General features: G+C 40.6%; 1 protein-coding gene across 1 annotated transcript in view; it reads left to right on the top strand.

Annotated features, from left to right (window-relative positions):
• The window catches only part of LOC136863267 (acyl carrier protein), a 71948-nt gene extending 47362 nt beyond the window's left edge, over positions 1 to 24586 (top strand). The window contains exon 4 of the mRNA XM_067139652.2: positions 23822 to 24586. Coding sequence (XP_066995753.2) covers positions 23822 to 23913 — 92 coding nt within the window. The 3' untranslated portion in view covers positions 23914 to 24586. The remainder of the gene's footprint in view (positions 1 to 23821) is intronic.
• The last annotated feature ends 1347 nt before the right edge of the window (positions 24587 to 25933 follow it).

The following is a 25933-nucleotide window of genomic DNA, read 5'->3' as shown; positions in this document are numbered from 1 at the left end:
CAGTCGAATTAACTCTTAATCTTGTAGGTAGAATTTATAAGTTCACTAAAGATGAAGATGCGGGTAGCATCGAGATTGTAAGAAAATAAAGCACAGTTCATGAATAGAAATAATGAAACTGAAAACTGTTCACGCACTTGGCACAGTTCGTGGTGATTTTCCACTAAATAAAGTAGCACTTGACGTTGAAAGAAATGTATGACTGCTCTAGAGTTTATCAAAGACACTGCTGTCAGTCATGAAATAATACTAAACACTTTGACAAAGAAATAAGGTTGAAATGAAAAGCACAGTTCGTTGTTAGGCGCACTTGACATTAGATATGTGACTGTTCGAGAGTTTATCAAAGATACTGCTGTCAGTCACACACAAATAATTTAGACACTGTTCTGAAGAAATAATACACAATTTTCTTTGAATTGGATAAAGAACACAGTTTGGGTTCTGAGTGAAACCTTGGTGTCATAGCACACGATTATGGTAATCCCTTGCATTAACATTCATGTGAAAGTTCGAACTCTTTTATAAACACGCTAAATCCCAATGAAATTATGCTGACTGAGATTTAACAAAATGTCACAGTTAATAGTATAACGTAGTAGTGTCACATTGAAATTAATTATGTTTATTCAGATGCTAAGTTTCACATAGGCATCGTGGTAATAAACTCAGTTCTACAAGAACAAAAGTAAGTTGCATCGGGAAGTTTCTACATGCACACAGAATATAAGTTATACTTTACTGTTGTCACCAAGTCCAATACTCGGCTTGTCAAAACAGAGTTCCAATACACGCACAGATCATAAGTTCAACTTGATTGATAGACTCGATGTCCATTAGAAATACTTTGTTATACATTAGAGTTCACACGGGCACAATTGATAAGTTCAACACGACTGTCAGAGTTTAAGTCCCACATGAAGACTTTGAATATTCGAAGGTGGACTCTGTCAGCACTTCGACGAACACTGCAGCGTGGAGAGTCAGGCTGAACACCCAGCTATGACTGTCTGATCTGGGTAAAGTGAGCTCTCCTTATATTCAGTTTGGAGCTCCTACGTCATCATATAACGTAATCTCTTTGAAGCTTATTATCTCGAGAATCCCTCAACGGATTTTCTTGAGATTCACAATTTGGGACATTTATGGTATCCTGTTCAGAATGACGTATCGCTCAATTTGCTGTGATTAATATTAAGAAGTTTTCAATTTTTCTCAATGGAATGTTCATGAAGGTGTAACATTCATATCCAGAATATACCAGGCCATGCAGGCTACACATAGCGTCAGGCGGGTAGTCTAACTTGTCCCTGCAGCTACGTTACACACACAGCTGTCGGTGGCTCGCCTGTTCGCTCCTCCGAACGTAAAGAAACCAAGTTCGCTGTGAACGTCTTGCGTGATGATGAAGTACAATTAATAGCCAAAAAATATGGCATGTACAGGTCATAACCGGTACAGTATGCAGGAAGGTACAGACCTATTTGTCTTACAAACTGCCTGTGTAAGCTATTTGAGAGGATGGTAAATCGCAGATTTGTGTGACCAGTGTGGTTTTTGAGCCGCTCCATCGACCACTGACCACTTGGTACGCCTGGAGAGCTCTATCCAGGATGGATTTCTCTGCAAACAGCATTTGGTAGCTGTTTTCTTTGACTTAGAGAAGGCATACGACACCACATGGCGATATGGTATCCTTTCAGTCCTGCATAAATGGAAATTCCGAGGTAACTTGCCGGTATTTATTGCGAATTTCTTGTCCCTCTGTCTATTCCATGTCCGAGTAGGGAGGACATATTCGCAATACCACATTCAGGAAAATGGAGTCCCACAGGGATCGGTTCTTAGTGTCACTCTGTTCGCGATTGCCATAAACGGTATTGTTGCTTCTGCTGGTTCAGCAGTAATACCGTCGCTATATGTTGACGTTTTTCTCTGTACTATAGTTCGCGTAATATGGCAGTCGCAGAGCGACAATTACAGCAAGCTATTAGGAGAGTGGAAAAATGGACCTTAGAACATGGCTTTTGGTTTTCCACTACAAAGACCTCTGTTGTCCACTTTTGTCGTCAATGTACTCTTCACCCGCCTCCTGAACTTCATCTAGGAAATGTCGCTGTTCCCGTAGTTGCCACTTACCGATTTCTTGGGTTCATTTTTGATAGTAAATTATCGTGGGAGCCACACGTGCAGCAGTTAAAAGTGCAATGCACTAGAAGGCTGAATATCATGAAGTTTCTTAGCAGCACTAATTGGGGTGCTGACCGCACGGTGCTCCTACGATTCTATAGGGCACACATGGCTCAGCAAGACCAAGCGTTCTTGGGAAGCTGAACAGCTTCCACCACAGCGGGGTTAGGTTGGCGACGGGAGATTTTCGTACAAGCCCCGTTGCTAGCCTGCTCGCTGAGTCTGGTGTGCCGCCAATACCCCTGAGGTGCCAGCAAATGCTACTTTCGTATGCTGCATATTTGCGACAGATGCCACTTCATCCAAGCTATCCTTGCGTATTCAACAATGGCAACAGTTTGCTATACACTGCTTGTCCTTGAGCAACGCAGTCAGTTGGAAAATGCTTGGATAGCAGTCACAGTTTGTTTTACGTACCTTCGGTTCCTTCCCTTGTCAGACAACCGAGTGGGATACCTCTGTGGGTAGTACGACGTCATGAAATAATCCTGGATCTGCACACTGGCCCGAAGGAAGACACGGACCCTTCGATTTATCGGAGGCTCTTTCTGTCCGTTGTTGGCCGGTATCCAGGTTCAGTCGTCGTTTACACGGATGGGTCGAGAACAGACACTTAAGTGGGCTGTGCGTTCGTTGTCGATACTGATAGGTATCTTTTTGCTCTCCCGGATACCTGTAGTGTGTACACAGCAGAGCTCTATGCTATCTGTGAAGCTCTGCGTTACGCACTGTCCGATGAGCGCCGACACTTTCTTGTGTGTACTGACTCCTTGAGTTCGCTACAGTCTATTGATACTTGTTTCCCTCAGCACCTTCTGATGCAGCGGATCCAGGACCTACTGGCCGGGTGTTTGGATGCCGGCACCAGAATCACGTTTCTGTGGCTCCCAAGCCACGTGGCTGTAGAGGTAAACGAGTTAGCAGATAAAGCTGCCAAGGAGGCAGTAACACTGCCCCCGTTGCCTTTCAAGGTTCCAGCAAGTGATATTCGCTCTCAGCTGAGATATCTGGTTATATCCCATTGGGAGATGGCGTGGCAGGCCACTCCTCTTCCAAATAAGCTGAGTGCGCTCTTTTGTTAGTAATATATTTCATTGAAATGTTTAATCGCAATATTATGTCGTCTTCGGATCGGCCACGGTATCCTGACTCGCTCCCATCTATTGAAAGGAGAATCCCCTCCGGTGTGTACTTGCGACGATCATCTTACCGTGGTACATATGCTTACGGAGTGTGTGGACCTGGTCGATCTGCGCCGTAGTCTTAACCTCCCGTGGACAATCTCCCTTATCTTGCGAGATGACAAGCAGTCAGCAGACCTCTTCATCCGCTTTATGAGGGATAGTGGTCTGTTTTATTGTGTTTAATGATGTCCTTTGTCCTAATTTTTTGTGTCAATTTCACTTTTATCCCATTGACTTCATTTTAGTTTGTGTTGCGTATTTTAATTGTGTTATTTTAACTTATAACGTAAATTATGTATGTATATCGGTACTACCAGGCAATGCCTTATTCCTTTGTTTCCTGTATTTTCTCTTATTTTATTAGAAAATAGGGCATTGCGAATTAGATCGACTGATTGTTTTAATCTCATACTCATTTTTCTTCATCGCCATTTTTTTCACTCTGCTCAGTGGATACGTTTTAAAATTTTATCATATATCATGTCGTCCATCTCGTTCCATTAGGGGCCGATGACCTTCGATGTTAGGCCCCTTAAAACATGCATTATCATCATCGAGGTCACTGGCTTTATAGTTCACAACTGCCCAAGGGGGAGGTGGGTGTATTTATCAGCACTGTACCTGGATTCACCACCCTGCCTGCACGGTCCAGCACACACACAACCTCCTATCAATTTTACTCTTCATAAATTCAGTATCACACTATAAGTTACAGTGGTTGGAGTTTCTGATAACCACGACTGAGTGCTTCAAAGTAAGCCCAAGTTTCTTGTTGTACGTTTATCCTTGGCTGAGAAGAAGTTGCTGTAGAAAAATGATAGGAACTTTCTTTGGGATAGTTGAAAAAAGTTGTGACCTGAGTATTATACTACGATTACATGTGGCTATAACATATAAACATTTCATTTCTATCAGACAAGTAGTTTTCCATTAATATATTTTTAAGTAGCGGTTCCTAGACAAGCAGCTAGAAACCTGAACAATGTTTACTTCAACCACAAATTTAAAAAAAAATTAATGAACTTCAAGAACAAGTGCTATATGTTCTATTGCAGATTTAAACAAGGAAAATATTTGTATGACTCATTTTGAAATGGCCTGTCTGTTCATTTGTAATTCATGCCTAAACTGGAGTGTCCATAATAAAATAATCCAACAGTAGAATTTTTCACAGTTTGTATATGCTAGAAATCACCATGGAGACTTCTAGCATACACAGGAACTTTCAATTTGCTTTAATGTAAGATGTTAAAAAATGCTAGTTACGATAGTATCGCTATGAACCGTAGGACTGTTGTGTGTTCATGTCACCCTATGTGGGCTATTCTTATTTAACATTTTAGCTTTCATGACATCTCTTTGGCATTGACTAAATATATAAGCATCACTACTAATGGCTATAGGACCCTCTCTTTGTTTCTGTTGCTCTCTTTTCCAACACTGGCTTAGCATTGTATTTGTTTGTTTGTTTGTTTGTTTGTTTGTTTGTTGGTAATCAAGTTGTGAATTTTTTTTTTTTTTTTTTTTTTTTTTTTTTGCTGCTTTTAAAGTTATCATTAAACTTATAATGCTAATATTTACTCAACTTAATTCTAATAAGGGCCGGTTCTACCACCTACTGGTAAAGTAGCGCGTAACTTGCCCTCCGCGTAAAAGGATGTTTCCGTTCGACCACTTCCAGGTAGCGCTATCGGCAGCATAAATCGTGGTTACCCGGCGCGTAATTTATCGGCCACTTCGAGGGCCTGATAAGACTTTACCTGCCGGGCAAGTTTTGAGAGCTGAACATTATTAGCTGTATTTCTGGTGACATACAACTTAAATTAGATTAGTGTACTGAAAAAAGCATGATACTGTAACAGTGGTCGATATTGTATTGCAGGATTTTGAACATTAATGCTTCCCTTGAGTTGCAATGGTCACACCAGCCTCTCGCATTGGTAGCGTAGGGAACACATTTTATACGTCAAGCTCTCGCAAAGAAACTCTAAAGGATATAAAATCAAAACCTATTTGGAAATCATTTCAAATGGGTTTTAATGTCCTACTTTTTAAGTTTTGAGACACTAGGTACAAGTTATGTATCCCAATTACACCAAGCTTTCTTGTGTAATGGCTAATGCGCTGACTTCATAATATGAAGTCTGCAGGTTCCAGCCTTCATTATGACGAATCTTTTTTATTTTCATTATTAGCATTGTATTAATCTGTATGTCTCTTTTCATACGTTCTTTTGTTAGTAATATATTTCATTGAAATGTTTAATCACAATATTATGTCTACTAGGAAAATGCTTTATATGTGTACTACTTATGGAAAGTGATGTTATGTTTAATATAGCATATAGGACTGTCGCCCAGGTAGCAGATTCCCTATCAGTTGTTTACACAGTCTTCTTGTAAATGATTTCGAAGAAATTGGAAACTATTCCATTCCCGAATTCCTCTTCCTATGAACGGATATTTACCCCGATTTGTTCTTTACATTTACAGTACCTTCCAACTTTATCTTCATAAAGTTAAACATTAAAATGAACTGCATTATCAATAAATGGAAGCATGTGGAAATAAATGAGGTCACAGAGCTAGTTGCAAATAGAGCATCGTGTAGATACTTAATCACTGCAGATAGAATGCTCAAAGACAATAAGTCCGTAAGGAAGGTGTGGGTGTATTTACGTATATGGAAGCGCGTAAAAAAGAGTTAAGAATGACGGCAGGGAATGAAAACCTGCGTACCTTCTATTATGGAGCGAGCGACTTGACCAATCTACTACGAGAATACTTTCCAAAAATGCTGCCTTACATGACAGGTTATAACTGGCGTAAGAAAATGTAATCTCGAGATTTTAATCCCAATTAGGTATTGATTTTGAAGCTTATAGATTAAAATCACGAAAACTTGATATAAATCATTGTCCATAATTCTTAAGACTCCCCTTATTAGGCTTTTTGGTGATAATCAGCAGATGCAAGCACAGGAAAATAAGACAATCGAAATGAGCTTCATACACCTGACGATAGATAGCACCACACTCGAAAGCAAGAAATCGCTGAAAATCAGTCTAGCCAACTCCGTATACCGGTGTCTAGCTCCGGGTAGCTATCCAGAGCTTGTGCGGAGGTGGTTGCATGCAAGGCAAAGTACCAGCTGATTTTCACCCCCAGGTAGTTTACCTCCCGGGCAGCTGCCAGCCACTTTACCAGCAAATGGTAGAACCGGCCCTAGGTAATATTAATCGTATAACTCTTTCGTTGATTGCTGTTGTCATTCTGATGGACTGTTAGACATTTAACCAGTTGCTTTATTAGACACTAATTCCATTCAGAAACAGTTTGCATTTAATGGATTTGGGCCTAAAATCCTACATTTTTGATAGTAACCACTTAAAATAATTCTGTATCATTGTTGTAGAGTTTGGCACTGCAGATGCCATCCAATATTGGCTGAGTATCGCGCACTCCTTGGCATTTTTTAATAGAGTGTTTGTGTGGTAGCTGTATCAACATTGACGTCACATCATCTTCTCTCTCTTTCCTCACTCTGCTGTTCTCCATCTGGCTCACCAATGGACAGTGGCTATTACCAATGTACCAAATGCATAGTGCACTAACTACAGTGTGGACAAATATTCCTGTTATTCAACTTGCTTCCAGGAGCCCATAGCCCCCACCCATAATGACCTCTGACTGTTACTGTTAGTGACAGGTTAGATTCTGATTCAGTGGAAAGCACCGTTAGTGACAGGCTTAGGTTAGAGTTCAGTTATGTCACTCAGCAACCTTAATACTTATTACTATCAGTGTCATATTTCTTACAATTTATTACCAATGACGACAGATTACTGTTTGTGACAAAATCACTGATAGTAACTAGTTAGATTGTGGTTTACCAGAAAGGACTGTTTGTGACATGGTAGGTTGGAGTTCGGCTAGGAGCAACCTATGGCTCGCGCTGGGAGCATCACCACTTGTTGACAGCCCTGACAGCACTCTGTGCCATACAGTGCCTCAAGAGGAGTGGAAGTAGTGCATAATGTCAGTGGCGTACCATGCTAGTTACTGTTTATAAGTATTATAGCCTATATATACTTAAAGTGTACATGCCATTTTAAACTAGGATACTGAAAGCACATGAAAGCCTGTAATAGTCCTTCAGTATCCTGTTTAAATTCTTTTTTTAGACATCTTAATTTGAAAAGGTTCTCATTATGCAGTTATACAGAGTGGTCCTCCAGCCCTTTAAAATGTGGTTTTATGCTACTCGTAGTTTATAGACCTAAAATTATCAGTCCTTTTTCCTATATATATGGGCCTTTTGGTGAAATAAATCTGTTTATTTCGATGTTAAAACTGACACTATTTTAGAAGGTATTTCGTGAAATAAATTGTCATACTGATCAAAGTTTCTTGTGAAATCTTCCTTATAGTATGGCGTAAATCTTACTAATTTTGTGATTAGTATTGTTATTATTCCAATCAACCATGATGCTTGCGAACACTTGGATGCATATTCACTGTGGTCTTCTTCTGTACCAAATGTGCTTTCACTGCATTTTGCAAAGCCATGTAGCCCTGGACCCGACCCCGTGATGTAGAGGTAGCGTGCCTGCCTCTTACCCGGAGGCCCCAGATTCGATTCCCGGCCAGGTCAGGGATTTTTACCTGGATCTGAGGGCTGGTTCGAGGTCCACTCAGCCTACGTGATTATATTTGAGGAGCTATCTGGTGAGATATCCCAATCTAGAAGGCCAAGAATAACGGCCGAGATGATTCGTCGTGCTGACCACACAACACCTCGTAATCTGCAGGCCTTCGAGTTGAGCAGCGGTCGTTAGGTAGACGAAGGCCCTTCAGTGCTGAATTGCTATGGGGTTAGGCTTTTATATAATCCTGGGAGATGTTCATGGATATGCTGGTGCTGCCCGGCTGGGGATGAGTAGCTCAGACAGTTAAGGTGCTGGCTTTCTGAGCCCAAGTTGGCAGGTTCAGTCCTGGCTCAGTCCGGTGGTATTTGAAGGTGCTGAAATAAGTCAGCTTCATGTTGGTAGATTTACTGGCACGTAAAAGAACTCTTGCGGGACTAAATTCCGGCACCTCGGCGTCTCCGAAAACAGGAAAAGTAGTTAGTGGGACGTAAAGCTAATAACATTGATTATTTATCTTGCCTTTTATATTCATCCATGTCCTCATGCCAGGATTATCCAATTTTTCTATAGGAATGCTGGCTTGCATGAATGCTTTTGCTGTGTCTATTACAAATTACTATCACTTTTCAACTTCTTTGCGAAGTGTAAGGTATCGCTGGTTGTTATTAGTTGCGTAGAATTATGTTTATTTGCTTCATTCTTCTTCTTTTTGTGTGTCTTTGAATCTCTGCAGTGTTTATCGCACGTGTCTTTTTGTTTCAACCTAATACGAACATTACAGTACTTACACATTGGAATCTTTCTTGCAGTATCGGTCAGTATCAATACATAGAACGCCTCACTGTTGTATTCCTCGGCCCTCGAAAAATCTTTTGTAACTTTAGTATTCGGCATTTTTATACTTAAATGCTGGACATCTGCCAATAGCAAAAGAGTATAATGCACACTGCTGTGTCTATGACCGATCTTGCTACGACTGCAACGCCATTTGCTGTAATCGATAACAGATATCAATTTTTATTGATTGCGTTAGAGATCACGGAACTGAATACGCATACTTCCAATACACAGTGCTCATCGCTTTGTGTGCATTTTTGTAGAGAACATGCAGCCTATCAAGCAGTTGAGAAGGAAAGTACAATAGTCAAGTTCTCAGAAGCATTTAAACGTTTATTGGAGAGCTTTTTCGGTAGTATTTAGCATTTTTCGTACCAAGTGGGGTATATTTTGTGATCATTTGTGCAATTCTTGCAATAAATCACATTTTGCAATATTTTGCGAGTTCATTTTGCTAAAATATGGTACTTTAAGTTCCTGCAAAGTCATATAGAGGCAAGAAAGTAATGAAAAAACTTCGAGCCTATCGTTATTACCAGAAAATACGGCCCCTAGCTATATAGAATCACTAGAGCAGTATACAGTAAAACCTCTCTATAATGGACACCTTTGGGACCAAAAAATGTCCATTATGCAGGGGTGTCTGCTTGAGACAGTATGAAATGGATACCATGAAAAATAAGTAGGAACCCAATAACCCAAGTACTGTGTGACAGAAGCTCTTGCAAATTAGTGTACTGTATTTCTCCAAGGTGCTGTACTCGCACGAGAAATTCGTAAATGCATTCCTGCAGCTGCGATGTAAGAGACACAAATACTTCTGTGGAAACCTCTGTTGAGCACATTGTGCACTATTATCATACACCATGTAAAATTTAAGACTAACATTTGAGTTTTTGAAACATTAAATGAATATGTACATGTAGCAATACGTTAACTCTTGAAAAAATCCTTAATGTTAGTTTGTTTTTTACACTTTGATTTGTCAATGATATTTTCACTATGTGCAATGAAGCCTTGTCAAATTCACACCTTTTGTCATCTTTTGCATGCAATAGAATTTTTTCAGTCGCTTAACAAAGCCTCACTATGAGGTTATTGGCAGCACATCAATTTCCATATTTTTTTTTTTGTATCTGCATTAGCATCACCTTCATTGTTGCTTTCATCAAAATCTTCATTTTTGTCCTCCTTCCCTTAGATTGTCTGAAGCGTTTTCTCTCTCTTCACTCTCGCACTCTGTAGGAATATCTGAAGCAATTTTTATATAAGTGTTTGCTTCTATCATGTAACTTGCTGCATTAACCGTTGATTTCAGAAATATCAGATTCCATTTCAGGATTTCCATTACTGGCAGAAAACCCAGCTTTCAGGAAGCATTTACAAACTGTTGAAACTGTAACTTTTTTACCATACATTGCTTATCCATGAAACTGCTTGGAGGATATTCAGTCCCTTTATCAGTGTTTGAAAGGTTCCTTCATTCCCGTTAAGTTCTGATATAATGTGCTTCGTCACTAACTGTCTGTACATAACCTTGAAATTCTGGATCACTCCTTGGTCAAGTAGACTCTCTTCACATTTTGCAGCTTAACACATTCAATCCCAGCTCCCTCCACGAGTATTTAATCATGCAGCCCAGGGATTTTTAGATGCCATCCTGACTCGCTAGATTACATGTAACACACGGATTTCAGTTAGTATCACTCCTGTACTATAAACCTGGAAAATCTCAGAATTTGTACACACCTTCACAAGACTATCTAGTACGATTTTTTACTTGCCATGTCTATTCGTTACATTACTCATCACCACTTGAATTCCAACCGTGCGCTTCAGAGACTTCAGGACTGGCACCTGTTCGTTTAGATCACATGTCCCACAATGTAGGAAATTACTCCAATCTGTAGTAAAATGTTCATCTGCCCGCTGTCTTCTGGCAAAATGATATATACTGAGTTCCGTTAACCCGAACCCCGTTAATCCAAAAGTCTGGTTAATCCCAACTGAAATATGTATTCATTTTATTTTAATTCTCCTTATTGAAATGAAAGAACGTATTATAGAATGAAGATTTATTTGCATTTTATTAGTCACATTTTACTAGAATAACTTAATGTAAATATAATTACACATTATAGACCATCAATCACTGGTCGTTTATCTTTACAAAGTCTGTTAGTTTCTTTTGCTGTAGTGATTCGAACCTACTCGAAGATGCAGTGTTAAACCAGTGTCTCATAAACATCACATCAGTGGGCATAGCGCCGGACTGTTGCTCGACGTAGCGTACTGCAAGTTCTAAGGCGGTCGCAGCATCTGAATGTGACACTAGTTGTTCATTGTGGTCTTCTTCGTCGTAACTCTGTTCCTCATCAACTCCAGATTCTTTCTCCACCATAGCTACAATTTCTTGGTCTGTTTGTATAATTGATGACAGTCAGCTTCCATCCACTCACTAATGTAATTTTCATTGTCTTTTCTCCTCTACACGTTCTTAACTACATTACTGTAATTTTATACAGTATTTTATTAATGTAACTGCTAAAGAATGGACATTACCGAGCTTGATAGCTGCAGTCGCTTAAGTGCGGTCAGTATCCAGTATTCGGGAGATAGTAGGTTCGAATCCCAGTGTCTGCAGCCCTGAAAATGGTTTTCCGTGGTTTCCCATTTTCACACCAGGCAAATGCTGGGGCTGTACCTTAATTAAGGCCACGGACGCTTCCTTCCCACTCCTAGCCCTTCCCTGTCCCATCGTCGCCATAAGACCTATCTGTGTCGGTGCGACGTAAAGCAAGCAACTAGCAAAAAAAAAGAAGAAGAAGAAGAAGAATGGACATTTCTACTGTATTGTAGAAACTATTTTCCTCAGACGGTTGAGGTGCTGGCTTTCTCACCTCAACTTGGCAGGTTCGATCCTGGCTCAGTCCGGTGGTATTTGAAGGTGCTCAAATACGTCAGCCTCGTGTAAGTAGATTTACTGGCACGTGAAAGAACACCTGCGGGAGAAAATCCAGGCACCTAGGCGTCTCCGGGAACCGTAAAAGTAGTTAGCGGGACGTAAAAAAGATAAAATTATTGTTAGAAAATATTTTCCGGTTAATCCGAAAATTTCGTAATCCGAACAGGCTCCGGTCCCAGTTAGTTCGGATTAACGAGACTCTACTGTACTGTTCAATCTAACCTACATTTGAACGTAAAAATTTGGCGTGAATTCAAATACATTATTCTACACACGGGAAACCTAATCCGACCATGTGACCGAGTGAATGGGTTAATTGTATCCAGATGTGATGCTGCACTCAGTCATTATTTCTCAGGTTATCCATGCTTTCTTATTTGTCTTCCATTCAGTGTCAAACTTTGTAACGTCCATGTTCTTAAAACACCTTAGTTTTGCAGCTTTCCGTATCACAAGGGTCTTCTGTTCTCCACTCGTACTTGCACGTAACAAGACCGCAAGACATTCCCTTTTAACTTTTTCATCAGTAAAAGGGTTTCATTTGAAACACAAAGCTTTGTAGGGTTAAGCACAGAAAAATAATCCAGTTTCATCAGCATTCAAAATATTTTCTGGAGAATACCCATCTATGACTGAAGGTCATTTTCTTGCGACTTTTCAATGATCTCCATATTGACCCCCGATGAATCTCCGTAGATCTGGATCTCTCTAGCCAACTATTCGAGGCTTTTAAACCTCCGATACCTAATTCTTTTGATATAGATGTTGGTATTACCTTCCTTCCCAAATTCTAACGCTTTGGCTTGTACCATTGGTAGTGATAGGCAAAGCTCTCGCTGGAGACTCTCGCGAGAATCTCGAGACCGATCGTCCTGTAATACAAGCTCGTGTGCTGCGAGCTGTGCGACGTCCCAGTAACTAAGAGTGTAAGCTTGATAGTTATCAGCAGTTTTCATATGGAAATGTGTGTGACGATAAATTTTGTCAAAAGCCTAGGAAAGCACTGCATGTTGAACAAGAGCTCCTTAGTACCATTAACGAAAGTGAATACAGAATGCCAGTATCTTAACCTGTTCACGAGTTATGTCCGGTGGACTTCTTAGCTGAATAACCTGTATAATTTGTTAATTGTTATTAGGATGTAAACCTACCTGGATGCCTTACAATCGTTGTCGGCAGGGTAGCTTCTTGTGATTCAGACCGGGCCGGAGGTGTTCTGTGACGATTCCTCTTCATTGATAGGCCTGTGCGTTTGTGAGTGACGGATCATCCCAGAAGTATTTCCGCCGATGTATTTTACTTCTTTTGAATAAGCAACACAGTGGACTGTGCTGTGTGACATCTCTTAAAAATAACCGACATCCACGACTTACATTGCGTTTCGGACATCGTCTTCAAGTTGCCGCGTACAACTAGACACAATTTCCCATGGCACCGTCATATGTCGAAGTACCTAATTATGACGCGAATACTCTATAACATTATAAGGAATTATTTCCTTCGTCACCAAGATATCTGTAAACACAAGCAGTGGTCTTATGTTATTGAATGCGAGGTCTGATAACGATGTACACCTACCTGTCGAAACAATTGGAGCAAATTGAAGCATTTTAGATTACACATTCCACTCATGCGTAATGGTCGTTGCATATGCAGCAAGGCGCATCTTGCCTCGTCTCGAGTTCGAATAACGCACGCCTCTAGTATCCAGGTACGTGCACCTACAGTAACCGTCAGGTTCTGTACTTAAACCACTCATTCGTGTACCTCCCAGTGCATACAATGTCAGAATGCGTATCCTTAATAATTATGTTATACTGCGTCAAGATAGACCTCGGTAGAAGTGAACGCCCTAGTCGCTTGTTGACACGTATTTACGAAATTGAGAAGGCCCGTGGTTGGCTATTCGCATACTCGGCACAAACAACATTCAGCTCCGACTACCTGTAGGCCTACGACACGCTGCTCGCCGCACAATGCGGGGCAACGTTCTCGAGATATCTCGAAATTTCTCGCGAGAAATAGTGCCTGCGCTGGTCTCGAGAAATCTCGAGACCTCGTCTCAGACTGCCCATCACTAACCATTGGCCCTGCCAGGAACATTCTGTCATCTTATCTTATACCACGAACCTACTACGCTGGCGTAACAGGGGGAGAGGTGATACTTCCACGTGGCGTGTCACAGGTGGCGGATAGGGGGGTCCTAACCGGCTTGCCGGCGAACTTGAGGGAAATAAAATACCTCTCGCGGACCAATCACACTACCCCCTGCGGGTGGGGGACGCACATGTAGAATACACCCGCGGTATCCCCTGCCTGTCGTAAGAGGCGACTAAAAGGGGCCCAAGGGGCTCTCAACTTGTGAGTGTGGATTGGTGACCATGGGGCCCTTAGCTGAGTCTTGGCATTGCTTCCACTTGTGCCAGGCTCCTCACTTACGTCTATCCTGTCCGACCTCCCTTGGTCAACTCTTACTCTTTTCCGACCCCGACGGTATTAGAGCATTTGAGGCCTAGGGAGTCTTTCATTTTCATGCCCTTCGTGGCCCTTACCTTTCTTCGTCTGTTACTTCATTTTTTGAAGTGACGGATTCCTTCTTTCTTCTTCTTTTTTCTCTCTCTCTACCCCCTGTGAGTGGGGGATGCAGACGAAAAATACACCCACGGTATCCCTTGCCTGTCGTGAGAAGCGACTAAAAGGGGCGACCAATGGATGATTGTCTTAGAACCATAAAATTACTTTTGATTGGTACCGTCACGCGGGGAACACCATGAGTCGCCTTTACTTGTGAGTAGTACCACTATATTAGGTACGAAATAGGTTTGTGATTAGTAGCAGCAGAGTTGGTTCCCCTGTGGGTTTCCAGTACCCGTGAGTCGTACCCATGTGAGCAACACCGCGGGTCTGGGCGTTGGCTGTGAGTTATACCACAATATGAGCGACACCATGGGTCTGCGTTGCCTGTGATTAGTACCCACTATGTGAGGAACACCCCGGAAATACTGGCTCCCGTGACTAGTACACCTAGGTGAGGAACCTCATCGGTTTGCGTTGGCTATGAGCGGCGCCATTGTGTGAGAAACACCATAGGTCTGCGTTACCTGTTTGACGTACAATACTTGTGAGTAGTACCATCATGTGTGGAACACCTTGAGTCTTCGCTACTTTTGATTAGTACCCCAACATGACAAATACCATGGTTCTACTTTACTAGCGATAAGTACCATTCTGAGGGGCCTTTGACTTGGATTTTTGACCCCTTTAAACATCAAGCACCCTCGATTCAGGATTGTGTTTTATAAGTGGTCCCTTGGTCAGTAATACTATTATTTATGATCTTTTTTGAGTCAGATCCATTGTTTTTTTGTTCATGTCCATCCATTCATTCTTCATGACATTTTTTATTTTGGTCAGTGGATGATTTTGAACTTTTTCTTTGTCATTTCATTTCGTACCATTAGGGGCCGATGACCTCTATGTTAGGCCCCTTTTAAACAACAAGCATCATCATCATCTTATAGAACCACTCTATACCCTATCTCAAATGACCTGGGAGATAAAGTAAACACCAAAAACACCTAAATGTGGTGGTACTGTCTATCTTCTGGTAAAGCGTTAAAGATACTTTACATGTTACATAATGTAAAAATTATGTACATCGTCTAAATCCGTTAATCATCACTTTTCACTTTTAAAAAGCTACTGTATTTAGTTTCAATTTATAATTGATACTTTTGCTTTAAAGTGCCTTTTGAGAGGTGCGATGTTTCAACAGCGGAACAGCCATTGCAGTAATCCGTAGCAGCTCATTTAGCTAACATACAACCCACGTGCTTTCTGTTTACTGCTGTGTTCCGAGTGTTATTAGCGCGCTACTGACTTTGCATAGTATTAAGAGTTTCTTTCGTGCTAATATTTAGTATATCATTATTAATTAAATTGATGGTCAGTCTTTGTCTTGGTCTTAATGATTTAGTTAACTGTTTTAATTTACATTTACATAACCTTTGTTAAAATTCTGTGTGGAAGATGGATGAGCCCGGTATTTCTGATGTAAAGCTTAAGAAGGATAAGTATGATTGTTTCACCAAGGGCGCAATTCGGCGAAAAGTTCAAGAGTTTTTCTTCAGAAATGAAATACCAACAATTGACAAGATCTTAGAGTCTGTGAAGAGTGATGAAACCATGCCTTCGTTTTTGCGTGAAATGCGTCATAGGCTTTTACAAACTTCAAATTTTAAGTTTGTGTCGCATAGTCTCCAACCACTGGGTATTGAAACGGAGGAAATAATTTTGTGGCGAAGACATTATTTGCATCAGATAAGAAAGTTTTGGGAGGAGGGAAGACCATTTTATTACTTGGATGAGACGTGGATAAATTCAGGACATACCTGTGTGAACGTATGGAGTGATAAAACTATCAAATCGCCGGGCTGAGTGGCTCAGATGGTTGAGGCGCTGGCCTTCTAACCCCAACTTGACAGGTTCGATCCTGGCTCAGTCCGGTGGTATTTGAAGGTGCTCAAATACGATACCCTCGTGTCGGTAGATTTACTGGCACGTAAAAGAACTCTTGCGGGACTAAATTCCGGCACCTCGACATCTCCGAAAACTGTAAAAGTAGTTAGTGGGACGTAAAGCCAATAACATTATTAATTAAAACTATCAAATCCAGTAAGGACGCATTCTTAAAGGGATTATCAAGCGGCTTGAAGAATCCTTCGGGAAAGGGGAAACGCTTTATAATTTAACATATAGGCAAGGAGAAAGATTTTGTAGAATGAGGGTTACTGTGTTTTGAATCCAACTCCACAAAGGATTATCATGAGGAAATGAATGGTGTATTCAAAGAATGGTTTGTGAATGTTCTTACTCGTCTTGAAGCCAATGCGGTCATCGTTATGGACATTGCGTTTTACCATTCGGTTAGAATTGAGATACTGCCTAATCAGTCGTGGAGAAAGGGAGATATAATTATGTTTCTGGATGTGAAGAGAATTCCTTATGAACTGAACAGTGTCAAGTTGGAACTTCTTAATGTCATCCCACAGCATATTAAGGGCTCATGTGGCGCGTATCGAGTAGATGATATCGCATTGCAATTGAGAAGACAAGTTTCAAGGTTACCTCCGAACCATTGTTCTTTAACACTTTCACTCTGGCGTAGCGAGTGGTGTGGCGTGACCCTCTGCACGGGAGCAGTGTGTGGCTCACCGAGCCCGCTGTACGGGATACTTATCTCACTCCGCTCTGCTCTCCGCATACCGCTCGTGTCACGAGGAGAGAACAGGACGGGGTTAATTGTATTTTATTTTGCCGTTAATGCGTATTCGGTAAATGCTTATGATTATATTTTTAGCACTTTTCAGTCAGGCGAAGCTTCCCATCATCCTTTTAGATCCGTGACTTTGGACATTTTACATAAACTTCAAATTACAATTTTATATATCATTTAACAATTTATTTTAGAAGTTCTGGCGGAGTTAAAAACCTGTATTGTTTTTATTGTAAATTTTATCTTCAGTTACCTGTATTTAAGTTGTATTACTTACATATTGTAATTTTACATAAACATTAATTTCAAATTACAATTCTTTACCTACGTTAATTTCCATGTCATAACTTAATAATTGTTTTTAGAAGTTCTTCTGCGTATGTTAAGTTTTGAAGCAGGGAAAGGCGCATAAGGTTACATTGCCTTCTTTACAACACATTTTTCTTCTTCCTCTTCTGCGCTTTGCAGACAATACAAGTTCTGTAGGTACTCTACTCGTCAGGAAGATGAGGTCCTGCTGTCAGTCTCGAGGGAAGATCAGATCTCTTTCCTCCACTAGATCGTCTTTTTTGAACACTGCATTTTTCAAGTATTTCGTGAATGATTCCCATTTGGAACCTGGCATAACTTATTTTCTTCTCAACTCTGTTGTAGAGGCAATATGAGTTGAAAAGCGTCATATCTATTATATGAAAAAACAGCTTGCAGTACCACTTAGAAGATTTTCCTTACACTTTCCACAGTCTTCATTACCATATCACTTCTATTCACAGGTCCCATTGATTTATTGTAACCTACGGCACACAAAGGTTTCAGTTGTATTTTGGCAGTTTTACGATCTACCTTTGAGATTTCCACCATTTCTGCACTGTGAAATGTCAAGAGCATCCAAACTTCCTTCTTGTCGCACCATTTTAGTGCTAACAGTAGTCCTGATGCAGAGCAGATAGTAACTTCTGCTTTTCTGCCATTGCAAGCATATCTTATCTACTGTTCCTCACTGTGCCACAAGTATTCGTTGCCCTGTCGTACAGCCAACAAAACAAGGTGGGGCTTGAGTACCAGTTGTCGCAATAGAGGGTGTGTCCTTTCCGCAAATATGGCTCCATCAATGTAGCAACAGTGTCGCCTGAGATGCCTATATCGTGTTTTTTTATGTCTGTAGCTGAGCCGCAATAAACAATGAAATCTAAAATATAATTGGTCACTACGTCACAATAACAAATATCTTGATTCTGAAGCGGCTTCTTTTAGCGGGAATATATTGCTTCATTTTTAGTCTGCTCTTAAATAAAAGAAGACTTTCATTGCTGCACAACTTTTCATAGGGATAAAATTGCTCCTTGTATTGCTCTCTAAAATGTTTGATTACAGAGCGTACTTTGTGCAAACAGTCATTGTTATGAGGCTCCTCGTTATTGGAAAATTGGAGAAATCGCAAGATATTCTGAAAACGGTCTCGAGGTAGCAACCTAGAAAAAATAGGTGTTTGAAGAATTGGGTTCTCAGTCCAATATTCCGACATGCTCAGTCTTGTTACTCTCATCATAATAAACATCGTGGCAAAAAAAAATGTAAATTTCACTCACACTCCATTCTTTCTGAACCCTCTCCGGAACTCCACCTGCAGCCACCTTCTGAAAAAAAGTATCTATTCGTCTCGTGTTAAAAACAACTGAAAGAAACTTAACATATTAGCAATGTCCACTAAACTTTTCAGTCCGGAATTAGCTGCGTCGAAATTGTTTCTTCGGATTCAGGTTCTTATTTCTCCAATTTAATTCTTTTCTCTGTGGTTCAGGCACCTGATATGCTTCCTCAATATCTTCATCTTCAGTTGAATTGTTGAAGTAGGCCGACCTTCTAGACGACGAAGCGTTAACTGGAGTAGAAAACGTGCCGGAAGTAGAAGGTGTGAGTGAAGTCGTTCCGTCACCACATTCAAATGATAAATCACTATCATCGTTATCTTCTTCAAAGTCACTACCCAATATAAGGGCAAGAGCTTCCTCCGCAGTATATCCTTCCTCCGCCATCACGTCTTTCACAATTTCAAAGCGATTGAAAGCTAAGTCAAGAAGCAAAAACACATCAGCACTAGGCGCGAAGTGAGTAGCATACTGGACATATTGATTTCGCCTTGAACTGGTTAGTCCTGTCATCTGGTGATCATAGCTGTAACTATAGACTCCCAAGACAGCCACGACAGACTTTCAAGGCCGAACTTCCACAGCAGTCTATCATAGTGAAACGGAAAACAATCAAAAGACGCGCGACTTCTACAGCAGTCGACCGTCTATGAGAGCTCGGCTCCAGCTCGACTGCTACAGCAGTCCACCGGGCGTGCGGCACAGCTCCCTCCAGACTGCTAGAGCAGTCGACCGGAGTGAAAGGGTTAAATCCAGTTGAAAGTGTGTGAGCCAAGTTAAGGGCCATGTGGCTCGGAACAACAAAACTTTCACCCTTGGGGAAATAAGAAAACTGCTGCAGGAAGGGATTGATCTAGTGACCCCTCAACGTTGGGAAATGTGTGTAAAACACGTAATTGAAACTGGAGAAAAACAAATGTGGGATGTAGACCACTTAGTAGACGATGCCATTGAACGGATAGTGACAAATGTGAGCGACTCAGTGATGACGACAATATGGAGGGGATTGAGTAACCTATGTTTCTTCTGCAGGCGACATTGGTGAGTACATTAACCTTCAGAATTGTGTTGAATATCGTCTTGATTCGTTCTGGTGATTGTATAAATGTTGTATTCTTGTTATAACATGTTAGTTAGAGATTATTTTAACTAGTTATCGATCTTGCAGTTTCTTGACTGATATTTTTATGTGACTAGTACTGCGACGTGTACGTGGCCGGGCTTTCTCCCAGGTAATTTGAGATAGGGTATGGCGTTTCATTGTCGATAAGAGCTCCACTACCGCTTTGAAACTGTTTCATCCGCTGTTTGTTGCCATTCTTTCATTAGCTCTTCTTGGTTTTTCACAATTTCTGATGCCTGTGTCTTTCCAGTCTTAATGCTTCAGACAGTTTGTGTACCATACTTCTCATGTCTATGAGAGTCTATTGTGCCTACCCTTTCTTTTAGAGTTAAACACTTCGTCGTAGCCATTTTTAAACACACTAACAAACTAACATACAGCTGAACAAGTCAAAAGCCTATGAGTCAATTTAAAAGTAAACTGACAGTGAACGTACAAATGCCAGTGTTGTTCAGCATTTCAGATAACAGAATTGTCGGGGGGTGAGAGCATAGCTTAATGTTGCCTTCCAAGAATGTGTACAACCTGTGCTGTAAAGTATGGTAACTGCAATTCTTTGGAAGTACTATCTGTAAAAGTAAGTGAATAATTTACTGGTACAGTATTTTCATATGAACAAATTTATGTTGAAAAATATTTGTCCATTTAGGGGAGATGTAATTGGAGTTTCTAGTGGCTATGGTCTGTCCATAATTGAGTGTGTCCATATAAGCTGGTGGTGGTGGTGGTGGTGGTGGGGGGAATTACTTTTATACAACATGGGATTTTATCATCGACCTAGAAAATCGTTAAATAAGGACGGGTGTCCGCCAGTGACAGGCGTCCGTTAAGAAAGGTTTTACTGTTCTTCAGTTGGGTTCAAGCTCAATAATACAGATGGAATTGTTAACGCCAATGGTAATTCAGTGTTGTCTGTCTGTTAGGTCATCAGCCCAGAGGCTGGTTGGATCCTCAAATAGCACCACCAAAAGTTAAGCAGTTATAAGGAAACCGCAAAAACCAATGGCAGCACCAAAATGAGGCGTACTAGGCAAGACGAGGAGTGAGGTTAGAAACTGTAATGAATGCATGAAACTGCAAATAACTCTTACATTATAATAGGAAGTGTACATTAAGCCTATGAACAGGTAATGAAAGGACTGTGAACTTCTACTCGTGGCTAGATTTTGCCCTAGCTAAGGTGGCAAGTTCACACACCTCTATGGTTAAGAAACCAGACCATGCACAGGCAGGTAAACTCAACTCGGCTGAAACTCAAACTCGAAACACTTTTTTTTAAACTTTATCAGACTCGACTTAGAAAATAATTATTGTGTTCACAGCGCTCCTATTAACCGTTGAGAAGGAACATCGTGCTGACCACGCATTACCTTGTAATCTTTAGTCCTTCAGGCTGAACAGTAGTTGCTTCATAAGCAAAAGCTCGTATTATCATTTTTATTATGCAGGGCTCTAATAGTAAGGAGTCTTTGAATCTTATGAAACACTGATGTACGAGGACGGTTTGAAAAGTTCTCGGAATCACTGCTAGATGTCAGTGCTAGAGCAACGAGGTTCCCGCGCAGTAATCGCACATCCTTTGTGAGTGAACACGTGGCGCGTCAGTGCTCTAGCTGCAGGAGTGTGGTAGTGATGACTCTTTGTTGTTGTTCCCGTGTAGTGATTTGTGACAATGGAAAAAACTGAGATTCGAGCAGTGATTAAATACTTTGCAAAAGAAAGGTATGAAAGCAAAGGAAATTCATGCCGCCTTTCAGAACACACTGGGGGACTCTGCTCCTTCATTTTCAACTGTTGCCAAGTGAGTTTAAATTTGGTCAGGAGAGCTTGGATGATGATCCGCGTAGTGGACGGCCAAAAAGTGTTACATCACCAGAATTTATCACAAAAGTGCATAAAATTGTCATGGAGGATTGTCAACTGAAAGTGCGGGAGATTGCTGAAGCTGTAGGGATGTCTTCTGAACGGGTATATTATATTTTAACCGAAGAATTGGATATGAAAAAATTATCCACAAGATGGGTGCCGTGGCTCTTGACATTGGACAATAAATGCACCAGATTGGAAATGTCCGAACAAAGTCTGGCCCGTTTTCAGTGCAACCAATAAGATTTTTGTGCCGGTTTGTGACTGCAGATGAAACTTGGGTCCACTACTATACCCCAGAGACAAAACAGCAGTCAAAGCAGTGGAAACATGCTGATTCACCGCCACCAAAGAAAGCAAAGGCAGTGCGTTCGGCCTCAGTTTTTGGGATGCAAAAGGCATTCTGCTGATAGATTATCTTCCTACTTGCCAAACAATTACGGGGCAATACTATGCAAACTTTGTATACCAACTACAGGAAAAGATACGCGAAACAAGGCCTGGTTTGGCAAGGAAGAAGGTCATCTTTCATCAGGACAATGCTCCGCCGCACACAAGTGTTATTGCCATGGCAAAACTTCATGAACTGGGGTACGAATTGTTGCCACATCCACCTTATTCACCTGATTTGGCACCATCAGACTTTCATCTATTCCCCAATCTGAAAATTTTCCTCAGTGGACGGAGATTTTCTACAAGGGAAGAACTGACAGCCGAATTGGAGAGGTATTTTGCATGCCTGGAGGAATCTCATTTTCAAGATGGGACCAAGGCATTGGAACATCGCTGGACCAAATGCATTAGTCTACAGGGAGACTATGTTGAAAAATAAAAGTAGTTCCACCGAGGTAAGATACTTAATTCTAGTACATTCCGAGAACTTTTCAAACCACCTACGTAATTTCAAGATCACAGGATTTCATATAACATCCAGGTAGTGTTGCTTACAGTTAAATATATAGTACTTGTGAATGGCATAGCTCTCATGATAAATCAGTTGTATTTTGATTCCTGAGTTGACCCTCTTCCTACCTCATCATCATCCCACATCCAGATTCGCAGGTCACCAATGGGCGTCAAATAGGAAGACCTGCACCAGGCGAGCCAAACATGTCCTCGGACACTTCCTGCACTAAATGTGATACAATAAATAAATTAAAATATTCTGGGTTGAGTGCACGTAACACTTCAGCTCGTAACTATCCAGTATCGTCCACTTAATAAGAAGCTAACCTTCAAAATTATTCTTTTCCTTTCATAAGTAAATACTGAGAATGGCTTGTGTAGTTTATACAGGTACCATGGTACTGTAGAATTAATATCCCTTAATGAGAAACTAGTCATCATTGTAATTTCTAACAAACATTAAGTACCGGGCGAGTTGGCCGAGCGGTTAGGGGCTCGCAGCTTTGAGCTTGCATTCGGGAGATAGTGGATTCGAACCCCACTGTCGGCAGCCCTGAATATGGTTTTCCCTGGTTTCCCATTTTCATACCAGGCAAATGCTGGGGCTGTACCTTAAGTCCATGGACACTTCCTTCTTACTCTTAGTCCTTTCCTATACCATCATCACCATAAGATCTGTTTGTTTCAGTGCGAAGTAAAGCAAATTGAAAAGAAGAAAAAATTGAGATCAGAAGGGGCAACGGTTTGCTAATTTTAGCATAATGAAATGCAGATTGTAACCATATATACTCATTTCTTTTCCAAATTTATGTTGTCAAGTGTGTGACATAGTCTTTGGTGGAATTCATTCTTTCTTTATGTCCATCTTTAAATTGAACACACTGAGTCAAGTAAAGATAGAAGAATGTTACAAGCCAGTAAGGTCTACTGCTGGACCAGAGGAGTTCAGTTTAATTATACTTATTTCCTTTTGCTTCAGTTTTGGGATAACTGGGCAGTAATAGCAATAGTGGATGTAGAGCAGAGTGGTGACTTAAACGTATCAGAATAACTTTTAGTCTTGACATAAATCACATCTACATTCTCATATGTTCAAATATGTATGTGGTTGTATGTTCTATCTTTTATTTATAACAGACATATGTATGATTTATACTTTTTTTTTTTTTTTTTTACAGGTTTTGAAATTCCTGATGGTGATGCCGAAAAATTATTGAGGCCCTCAGATATAGTGCGATATATTGCTGATAAAGAAGATATATCAGAGTGAATTGTTGAGTTCAGTGACCATGAAAGGCTCGTCATATAGACTGTTTCTGTTATGAAACTAAAGACAGTTTCTAGTGGCTTAGGTATTTATTCTCAGAATTCCTAGTTTTAAGAAAATGTGCAGTGTGAAATATTAATCTGACAGAATGAGAATTTATTAATCTTCCGGTTGTACATTAAAAAGCAGATATATTTCAAAACCTGTTTACTGATCTGGGAAAATGAAATATTAAATGATTCTGACCAGTTTTTGAGCTTACGAGTCCAAATATTTGGTTTTGTGGTTGGCATTTCACTTGTCTGGCCGACTAGTCTGACCTTGATTCAATGCAGATTGGATTCTCTGTGAATATCGCTTGTTCTTAGCTGGTATCTAAATCATGTTTTTTAGTTTTGTTATACAATTATATCTTTTAAATTTTATTTTATTATTTCATTGCTGTTAGAAAGGAATCCATATTGGTTATCTTTGTTTCTGTGAGAATAAAATTAGAATTACAGCAACTTAATGTATTGTGAAAATTACAATTAAACATGGAAAATATTTTGTCTCATTTGAGCTCCCAAAATGATAATTTATTCTTCATTTGTTTTTCAAATTTTGAGTGAGTTAGTGAGTGTGTATTAAAGTGTTTCATTTTGTAAGGCAAAAAATAAAATGTAAAATTCTTGCAGATTTGCTTATGCCCCAAGTCTCAGTGATGTAAAAGATATAAATGCCAAATTTCAAGAAGATTGGATAATATTCTGAGCTCAGTAAATTCATGAAGCAGGATGCTACCCTACTTACACATAGTCCAAGTGAGGATCTCTCCTCTGATGGGTTGTGGACCACCGGTGGATTGTATAGTCCTAGCCGCCTGAGCACAAGGAGGGCTATGACTCAGAATATGTCTGAGATGCCCACTCCAATTCCATAGCAACTGGTATCCCGACTCTCAGGACCACTTAGTAGGCCACTCAGCCGTTGCCCATGGTTCACGAACTAGGACGTGACTACAGCCTCGGACATATGGGAGTAACGGAGTCCCACTCCCATTTGACAGGCAAGGGACTCCTTGGAAAGAACTTGGTGAACGAAATGGAATTTGATGGGGAGCTAACAATATTAATGGGGCTTATGGAAGAAAGAAAGTAGAACCGGCTGAGTCAGCAAAGAGGATGCATCTGGATGTACTAAGAGTAAGCGATATTCGGGTAAGGGGAGATAATGAGGAAGAGATAGGAGATTATAAAGTGTTCTTGACGGGTGTTAGAAAGGGAAGGGCAGAGTCTGGGATAGGGCTGTTTATCAGGAATACCATTGCACACAACAAAGTTTCTGTTAGGCACTTAAATGAGCGAATGATGTGGGTAGATTTGGCAGTTGGAGGAATTAGGACGAGAATTGTCTCAGTGTATTCACCATGTGAGGGTGCAGATGAGAACGAAGTTGACAAGTTTTATAAAGCATTGAGTGACATCGTGGTCAGGGTCAACAGCAAGGATAGAATAGTGCTAATGGACGATTTCAATGCGAGAGTTGGAAATAGAACGGAAGGATATGAAAAGGTAATTGGTAAATGTGGGGTAGATATGGAAGCTAATGGGAATGGGAAGTGTTTGATAGACTTCTGTGCTAGTATGGGTTTAGCAGTTACGAATACATTCTTCAAGCATAAGGCTATTCACTGCTACACATGGGAGGCTAGGGGACCAGATCAATATTAGACTATATCTTAACCGACTTCAAATTCAGAAAATCTGTTAGGAATGTACGAGTTTTCCAGGGATTTTTCGATAATACAGACCACTATCTGATCTGTAGTGAACTAAGTATCTCTAGGCCTAGGGTAGAGAAAGTGAAATCTGTCTGCAAATGAATAAGGGTAGAAAATTTCCAGAACAAGGAAATTAGACGGAAGTACATGGATGTGATTAGTGAGAAGTTTCGAACAGTGGACAGTAAGCAGGTTCAGGATATAGAAAGAGAATGGGTGGCTTACAGGGATGCTGTAGTAGAAACAGCAAGGGAATGCCTA

This window comes from Anabrus simplex, chromosome 2 (assembly GCF_040414725.1).
Source record: "Anabrus simplex isolate iqAnaSimp1 chromosome 2, ASM4041472v1, whole genome shotgun sequence".
NCBI classification, from domain to species: domain Eukaryota; kingdom Metazoa; phylum Arthropoda; class Insecta; order Orthoptera; family Tettigoniidae; genus Anabrus; species Anabrus simplex.
The sequence above is the reverse complement of the archived record's forward strand: the minus strand, read 5'-3'. Positions and strand labels throughout refer to the sequence as shown.